The sequence below is a fragment of the Grammomys surdaster genome, unplaced genomic scaffold, assembly GCF_004785775.1.
Source record: "Grammomys surdaster isolate TR1022 unplaced genomic scaffold, NIH_TR_1.0 166, whole genome shotgun sequence".
In the NCBI taxonomy this organism is placed as follows: domain Eukaryota; kingdom Metazoa; phylum Chordata; class Mammalia; order Rodentia; family Muridae; genus Grammomys; species Grammomys surdaster.
In genome coordinates this window covers 14701165-14710121 of record NW_021604614.1, presented here as the reverse complement: position 1 = coordinate 14710121, position 8957 = coordinate 14701165, and the positions used below count along the sequence as shown (strand labels likewise).

Sequence of the window (8957 nt, the reverse complement as noted above, 5' to 3'; positions counted from 1 at the left end):
TGTGTGTGGTGTGTGTGGTGTGATATCTGTGTGTGATGTGTGTGGTGTGTGTGGTGTGATATCTGTGTGGTGTGTGTGGTGTGTGTTTTGTGCGCCTGTGTGGTGTGTGTGGTGTGTGTGGTGTGTGTTATCTGTGTGTGATATATGTGTTCACAGGTGGCCAGAGGTCAGAACTGGGTATCTTCCTTTATTGTTTCTCATCTTGGTTGTTTTTTTTTTTTTATTTTTGAAACAGGGTGTTGCTAGGTAGCCCTGGCTGGCCTGATCTTACTATATAGACCAGACTGGTCTGGAACTCAAAGAGATCTGCCTGCCACTTCCTGGGATTAAGGTGCTGGGATTAAGGATGTATGCCACAAAACCAAGCTTCGGTTTGGTGTTTTGAGATGGAGTCTCATGCTGTGGCCTATACTAGCCCTGAGTTCGAATCCTCCTGCTGGCTTAGCTTCTTGAATGCTGAGGCTGGAGCTACCATAACTGGCTTCTTTGACATTCTGACACATAAAAATGGTACCTACCTCCTCTGGTGTCTTGATTTGTAACTCTCTGTGGAGGAGTGAAAATTGAGGGCAGAGCACCCCACTCTTGACCCCTTTCCCTCCTTTAGCAAATTAGTGAGGGCAGAGCACATGTCTCAGAGAATGATTCTTTCCTGTGTGGCTTTCTCATCATGGCTGTGTCTCTGCTGCTGCTGAGCTCAGCACCGGTAGCTTCTGAGGTCCCCAGTGAAGCCAGCTCTGTCTCCCTCTGTTTTGCTCCAGGTGTACTCAGCTGAACACCAGAGTGGCCAAGCTCAGCACGGAGCTACAGGAGGAGCAGGAGCTGAACAAGTGTCTCCGGGCCAACCAGCTACTTCTACAGAACAAGCTGAAGGAGGAGGAAAAGCTGCTGAAGGAAACCTGTGCCCAGAAGGACCTGCAGATCACTGAGGTCCAGGAGCAGCTGCGTGATGTCATGTTCTACCTGGAGACACAGCAGCAGATCAGCCACCTGCCAGCAGAGACGAGGCAGGAGATCCAGGAAGGGCAGATCAACATTGCCATGGCCGCAGCCCCCAACCCACCCCCCTCCAGTGCTGGTGGGAAGCTGCAGTCCAGGAAGGGCCGAAGCAAGAGGGGCAAGTGACCTTCAGAGACTCGTCCCTGAGACTTCCTGGGCACCACAGGGTGTGCTGGGACCTTTGCTGAGCGGGAGGGTGGGCCCTAATAAGTACGTCTGAGGACGAATTGCGGTAGTGTGGCTCCTTCATTTGTTGCGTGTGGTGTGAGGAGACTAAAAGAGGGGCGGCGTTGGCAGCACTTCCCAAGGGGGAGTCACAGCGCAGACACCTCATGGCCATTCTGCCCTCCAACTGGGTAGCCCCCAGGCTTATGCGTTTTTCCATTGTATTTATTCAGTTGGAGCACTTGCAGTTGGGTTCCAGGGTAAATCTGTGACATACGTGATGTGACCTCCCAGGCAACATTCCCTAGCACTAAAGCACAGTGCCTCCCAGAGGCCCCAGCTGCCTTCAGGAGAGGAGCCTGCTGCCCACTGCAGAGGATCTCTCCTGCCATCCCTCCTTCCCTGCCCCTGCGGAGTTGAAGAGCAGCTTGCGCGTCATAGAGAAGGGGCTAGGCTATAAACCAGGCACAGGCTTGTCCTCAGCAGCCTGGCTTGAGGGCAGGTGGAGTAGACCCAGTTTAGAGAAGATGGTGACTGGTGACAGCTTTCTTTATTTCTGATGACTCCATACAGAGTGTGCCTGTCAGATAAGAAAAGCCGTACTGGCTCCTCCTCAGCTCAGGTAACTGAGTGTCCTCCATCTATTGGGAGTCAAAGGGAAGCCTAGTGAAAGGCCTCCGACAAGCTGATATGTGTTGCTGGAGTCAAGCTGATATGTGTTGCTGGAGTCGGTGTACTGACTATTTACAAGCAGGGCCGCATGTTCAGGTCGCAGCTAGAGGGAGCTTGGGCAGATTTCAGTTACTCTTTTATGATAGTTTCAAAGGCTGCTTCTCACTCCAGAAAACGGCTTCAGCAGAGCCTTTTCCAAACAGCCATACAATACTTACTGTGACCAACAGAGGGGCTGTGTGCCTCTCTCTAGAGCCAGGAACATCAGGTAACTTGTAACAAATTAATGGAACAGAATTGAGGGGACACCATGTTTGGATTTAGCTTCTAGAAGAGTCTGGGCAGTTGACGACAGTGTGTAGTACAGTTTAATTTTTTGCTTTATCATCAGCCAAAGGTTTAAAATGTCACACTTTAGGGACTTTTTTTTTCCAACTGACTGGACCTCATCCTTTGACCGGAATGTCTGACATGTCACCACATTGCCTGTGTTGCTGATCACCGTCCAGTTCTGTGGAATGTGCCGTGGCATTTCCCAGAACCCCACCTGTGACTGCGCAATGAGTGTGCTCAGACTCAGACCTCCCTGGCTCTTCCTTAGGGCAGGCCAGCACTCCAGATCTTCAGGCCTGAGCCACACAGACACTTGGAGCTGCGGCAGGAGCAGAGCCACCTCTTACAGATCTCATGTTTTATCTAGAACACGTTTTACACTGTTACAGTCTCGACGGCTCAGCCCCGCTTGTCTTGCACATCTGACCTTGTAGAAGCTGGGGTGGGTGGTAGCATGCTAATTAAGAGAACTGGAAGTACTTTCCAAAGCTGGCTCCCCATTTCATTACAACCCACCCAGCAGCCCTGCCGCCCAGATGAGAGCAGCACTTCACAACACAGGTTGGGGAAAATGCCTGGGAAGGCTGTGGCCAGAGGAAGCAGCCGACGGGCTGAGGTTTCCAAACTACTTGAAGGTCTTTAAAAATGTTCCAGGAAAACAAAAATCAAGATGTGTAAATAAAATGTTATTTTAAAAGGTCAAAGAGTTGTGTTTGAGTCTGATACTATCCAGGATGAAAGCTGTTCGTGTGTTCTTCAGAACAAAGATGAAGCACCAGCCTTTCCCACACTCCCTTGGCCAATGAACTCTTAACTAAAATAGCCAGATAAAGTTTGCATCTATGGGGTTGCTTGGGAGCATGTGTCGAAGAGTGTCAGTAGCCTGCTTTTGTTTGTTTGTTTTTTGAGACAGGGTTTTTCTATGTAACAGCCCTGGCTGTCCTGCAACACTGTTATACCAGGGGAGAGATCCTCCTGCCTCTGCCTCAGTGCTGGAATTAAAGGGCTGCACTGCCATGCCCAGTGAAATGAAACCATTATTAAATGATAAGAAGGAAGACCTTTTTCCTTCAGGAACCCTCAGCTTTCCCCAGTGTCAGAGCCCCATTTCCTTTCCCTGCTGTGTTGTGAACTTGATGTTTCCTCTTAAGCCATTTACAAGGGCAGTTCTCACTTGTGCATTAGGAGAGCTTACTCCTGGAAAAGTGCTTATGATCTCTATGCTGACTGGATACTGCCATAATCATGTTAGACCCTCTGTGTGTGTGTGTGTGTGTGTGTCTGTTTGTGTGTACATGTCCTTACAGAGGCCAGAGAAGGCTGTTCTATGTCCTGCTCTGTTATTCTGCCATGTTTTGAGATGAGGTCTCACTAAGCCTGAACCTAGGCTGGCAGGCAGCAAGCCCCAGTGACACTCCTGTCTCATTGGGTTACAGGGCTCATGGCTATGTCCAGCTTTTTACATGGGTACTGGGAGTTTGAACTTGGGCCATCATGCCTGTACAGCAGATACCCACTGATCCATCACCTCAAACACCACCACCCCTTTTTAATAAAGAGTTTCACTGTAGCAAAGCCATGGCCTTGAGCTCATGGCAGTCCTGCCTCGACCTCCCAAGAGCTCCAATTGCTCTGAAATTGATGTGAATTTTGTCGTCAACTTTGGTTTAGTTTTTTTTTAGACAGGGTCTCTCTCCATAGCTCTGGCTGCCCTGGAACTCACTAGGAGATCCACCTGCCTCTGCCCCCGACCCTCTGTCCTGCCCCCCACCCCATGCTGGGATTACAGGCATGACACACCGCACCTGGCCATCTTCATTCTGTAATGACACTTCAAGACCTTGAGTCTCTGAACATGGTGCGATCTCTCTCAGACTCCCCACAGGCCTCAGGCTTTTATTCCTCAGAGCTGCTAGCCTGGGCTGCAGCACATCTGCGCTGTGAGCCCGGAAGCCGAGGGAATATGACTTCTGCAGCAGCAGCTTAGGATTGTGCATTCCTGACGCATCAAAGGAAGAGACAATCTGTTGTTTCACACAAGATGACTGCAGTCTTCAGGGCCTAACGATGAATGGCTTTGGGTCAAAAATTTCTCACTGGAATTATCTGGAAAAAAAAAACCTGTGGCTTTGGTACTTGGCACAGAGCTACTCTGCTGCACATAGCATCTGTTATGCCAGGCCAACTACCAAGCTCTTTGCATGAACTAAAGCAGCTTTGTTTTCTGTCCGAGAGTTGCTCTAGAGCCCCGATTCTGAGACTCTCAGATCCAGCCCGATTCTGCCTGGAAAAGAGCAAGTTCCATTTCTGTGCCCTCCACACAAAGGTGCTGGAAATCCAGAATAATACCAACCTGACATGATGTGATTGCGGTACAATTCTTATTGCACGGTCAAAACTGGTCTGTCCCTTGCAGCTAAGAGGTCATGTAGGAGTAGCCATTCTGACCTCCCTCCACAGAGGTACCTTCTGCCATGTTTTGCCCAGAAGTAGCAGATTGTACACTATACCTCTTATATGTTAGTGTCCTGATTTACAAAGAAAAGCCCCAAGGCTGGTGGGGTGGGGGGGGAGGGAGGTAGCTGTATGGGTAAAGTGCTTGCCATGCATGTAATGGCCTGAATCTGATCCCTATGTAAAAAGGCAGGCATAACAGTGTGTATTTGTGATCCCAGCACTAGAGGGTAGAGACAGGGTCTCTGGCCATCAATCGGTGCCCAACCAAATTAATGAACCCAGGTCCCAACAAGAGACCTTATCTCAAGGTGGGAGGAGCTGCCCTCTACCTAGGGAATGGCATCTGAGGGTGACCTCCATCCTCCACAAGCAGGTGCATGAAAACACACACACACACAAAATTAAAGTGTGGGGGCTGGCCAGGCAATGATGGCGCACGCCTTTAATCCCAGCACTTGGGAGGCAGAGGCAGGTGGATTTCTGAGTTTGAGGCCAGCCTGGTCTACAGAGTGAGTTCCAGGACAGCCAGGGCTACACAGAGAAACCCTGTCTTGAAAAACAAAACAAACAAACAAACAAACAAACAAAAGTGTGGAGGCTAAAGAGGCAGTGCAGTGGTTACAAGCACAAGCTTGTAACAGAGAACCTGGGTTTGGTTTCCGGCACCCCTATGGTGGCTAAGAGCCATCCAAAACTCCAGTCCCCGGATCCCCAGAGCTCTTTTCTGGCCTTTGTGGGTAGCAGGTACACATAAAATAAAAAAAAATAAAAATTTCAATTTTTTTTTAAAAAAGGTTTTCAAGACAGGGTTTCTCTGTGTAGCATTGGCTGTCCTGAAACTCACTCTGTAGACCAGGCTGGCCTCGAACTCAGAGATCCTCTGCCTTGGCCTCCCGAGTGCTGGGATTAAAGGCGTGTGCCACCCACTGCCTGCAGTCTTTAAAAAATACAAAAGGTCAAGTGTGCATTATTTCCAGTGCTGCCATACAATACTGATAGGAGCCTGCAGAACCCCGCAGCTACAGGGATCTGCCACCAAAGCATCCGCACCTTGGTCTTTCAGACTATTCTGGTTAGCTCTGTAGAATGAGACACCATCACCTCCGGAGAAACTGGCCTGTGTCACCTTACATTAGTTAGGAATGCTGAGAAGGGCCACCGGCTCCCTCCTGAGCCAGAGCGGATCCCAGGGAAAGGCCTAGAAGTGGAGAGTCAGCAGAAGCTGTTAGGAGACGGAGAGAGTTTCTCTTGGTAATGTTCCTTCACAGAACAAACTGACTTATCTCCTTTGGGCAGAGGCTCTGCCTGCTCAGCTAGAGCCACCAGAAGTGCCTTAGAGTCGTCTGTGGTGAGACACGCAAGCTAGGCCCCATTACCTTCTGACTCCTTTCCAGTCAGGCGGAAGCACACAGCCCCAAATAGTCTCCCCAGCCTCCTGTGAGGCCAGAAGCACGGCATACTTCCCTACCTGTCCTTTGTGGTGGTGGTGAGGGGACCTAAAATCCTCTTTTAAGTGCAGGCAGACCTCAGGAAAGCAGCTTCTTGTATTTGTCCCCAAGCTGCTAAGAATTAGCACGAACTGGCTTGGATCCCAGGCAGGGCCGAGTGCAAGACACAGAACTCTCCAGGAAGGCCCAAAGGCCTCTCTCCACCCCCTCCCCCAGCACATTCACCTTCTGTTAAGTAGGAGCTTGCCTGGGCTGGGGGCTGTCAGACTTCTCTCGATCCCGAGGGGCAGGCTCCACACTGAAGCCTAGAACCTTTTTGGAATGTCCACACTGGACCACACTTGCCTCCAACCCTGCACTTTCTCTTTGGCAGGATTCTTGGTCCTATTTGGCTGCAGAAATGCTAAAGTTTGCTCCCTTGTTTATTCCTCTGGAAATTGGCTGCTTCTCCCCCCCAATCCCAACTCTCCCCCTGTACCCCTCCCGGGGCTGCCTCTCTGCCTCTTCGGGTTATAAATTAGAATATTCCAGGACTTTAAGAAATGTTTTCAAACATTGATGTGTGACTATGAGACTGTGTATGCACAGGTTGCACAGGCCACAGCGCCATGTGAAGGTCAAAGGACAACTTTCAGAACTTGGCTCAGAGGCGGGGCTTCTTCCTGCTGCTGAGTTGTGCACTCTAGTCTGGCAGGCCTGCAGAACGCAGCTAAGAGGCTTTCCTGTTTGTGCCTCGCTTCTTTCTATAGGAGGCTGGGGTTCCGGATACACAGCCACTGTATCTGGCTTTTTATGAAGACCCCAGTGCCGTGGCTTTCAAAAAAATAACCTTAATAAGTAAAAGTCATAAAAGAAACCCAGGGCAAGCAAGATGGCTCAGCAGAAAAGGGTGCTCACTGTGCCGAGCCTGGCAACCTGGGACTCACATGGCGGGAAGAGAGAACTGATTCCTGCCAGTTCTTGTCTAACCTCTATACATGTGCCATAACTTGTGTGTGTGTGTGTGTGTGTGTGTGTGTGTGTGTGTGTGTCCATGTGGAACCATGCTTCCTATGAGAAGGTTAGAGAACAGCCTTCAGGAGTGGGTTCGCGGGCATCAAACTCAGGTGATCAGGGATGGTACCAAATAGTTCTACCCACTAAACCATCACATTGGCCCCTAAATAGTATTTTTTTTTTTTTTTTTTTTTTTATTTTTTTTTCGAGACAGGGTTTCTCTGCATAGCCCTGGCTGTCCTGGAACTCACTTGGTAGACCAGGCTGGCCTCGAACTCAGAAATCCGCCTGCCTCTGCCTCCCAAGTGCTGGGATTAAAGGCGTGCGCCACCACCGCCCGGCCCTAAATAGTATTTAATAATAATAATAATCTTGTTAATTAGTATTAAATAATAGTAATATTAATAATATTGAACAGGCACCAAGACCCTCCTTTTCCATCAGCCTTGTTGATTTCTAGAAAACCACGTCCTCACTGATATAACATTTGGGACATTGTTGATTCTAAGGGACTCACAATGGATTACTATTAGTGTATGTGACACAGAAAAGTCTAGAACATTCCTACATGAACCCATCTTCTAACACTGGTCATCCAGTTAGGCAATCCAGACAGGCAGACCCAACCCAGCTTCTTGCCGGAGGGGCCTTGTGCTGGCCAAGTGTCTCAGGTAGGAGCCACTCCTGAGCTGCTGTTTGCCTATTGAACCCCAAGGCCACATCACATCTGTGAAGTTGGCCCTGACTGCTCTGGTCACAGCCCTGTCAGGTCAGTCCAGCCACCCCATTATGAACACTGGGAAAATCAAGGCTCAGTGCAAACGGCAAAGGACTTGGCCAGCCTGGACTCCAATCACCAGGCTGGAAACTGACAAAGCAGTGATCAGCATCGCCGGAATCCTAAGCCTTGACTTGACTCGGGCTGTTGGGTAGCTACTCAGATATTAGAAGACTTCTAAGTGACTAGAGATGGGCTCCTCCCTGCTCCTCGGCGGCCAGTAAAACCAGCATTCTGAATCCTGGTCATAGGAGCAGCTGTGGGGACAGCTCTGGCCTGGGTGGGGGCTGGCTATCCCCAACTATCTGAAAGATTAGCATCTTTGAAGAACAAAGACCAACACCGCATCGCCCTTAAGAGTTAATCCAAATGTGCCTGTCAATCACTTGTGGTTTGAGAGCACCACCCTTCAGGAATGCTTTTCCTTCTATGGACTTTTAATAGTTTAGGGACCTGGCATGGTGGCACACGCCTTTAATCTCAGCACTCCAGGGGCAGAGGTGGAGGCGGAGGCAGAGGCAGAGGCAGGTGCATCTTTGTGGGTTTGAGGCCAGAAGAGTCTACAGAGTAAGTTCCAGAACAGCCAGGGCTATGTAGAGATACCCTGTCTCAAAAACAACAAGGTACATTTAGGAGTCAGCAAGATGGCTCAGCTGGTAAGGGCACTTGACGATCTGACTTTGATCCTTAAAACGACGTAAAGGCCAGAAGAGAGACTTGACCCCACAAAGTCTGGACCTCCACACTCATGCATGTACCACCATCGGAATCATCGTCAATAAGAAAGATGGCTCAGCAGATGAGAGGGCTTGTTGCTCTTTGCAAGCCTGGGTTCAGTTCCCAGCACCCATAGAATAGCTCACAACCACCTGTAACTGCAGACCCAGGGGGATCCAACCATCCACTTCCGGTCTCAGAGCATCAAGCATGCACGTGGTATGCAGACCTACAGACAGGCAAAACACCCATATGCATAAAAATAAATGAAGCGAAAAGTTAAAAACAAAATAGCACAAAGCCTGCCTGAAATCTTTCTGGCCATGGACCACCTTCACCCTCAAGCTTGGGGGGGGGGGGGGGGGGGGGGGGGGGGGGGGGGGGGGCGGGGG

At 49.9% G+C, this 8957-nt stretch overlaps 1 protein-coding gene across 1 annotated transcript in view; it reads left to right on the top strand.

Moving 5' to 3' along the window:
• Positions 1-2873, top strand: part of Brap (BRCA1 associated protein) — a 20731-nt gene extending 17858 nt beyond the window's left edge. The window contains exon 10 of the mRNA XM_028765966.1: positions 762-2873. Within this exon, the coding sequence (XP_028621799.1) occupies positions 762-1125 (364 nt within the window). The 3' untranslated portion in view covers positions 1126-2873. The remainder of the gene's footprint in view (positions 1-761) is intronic.
• The last annotated feature ends 6084 nt before the right edge of the window (positions 2874-8957 follow it).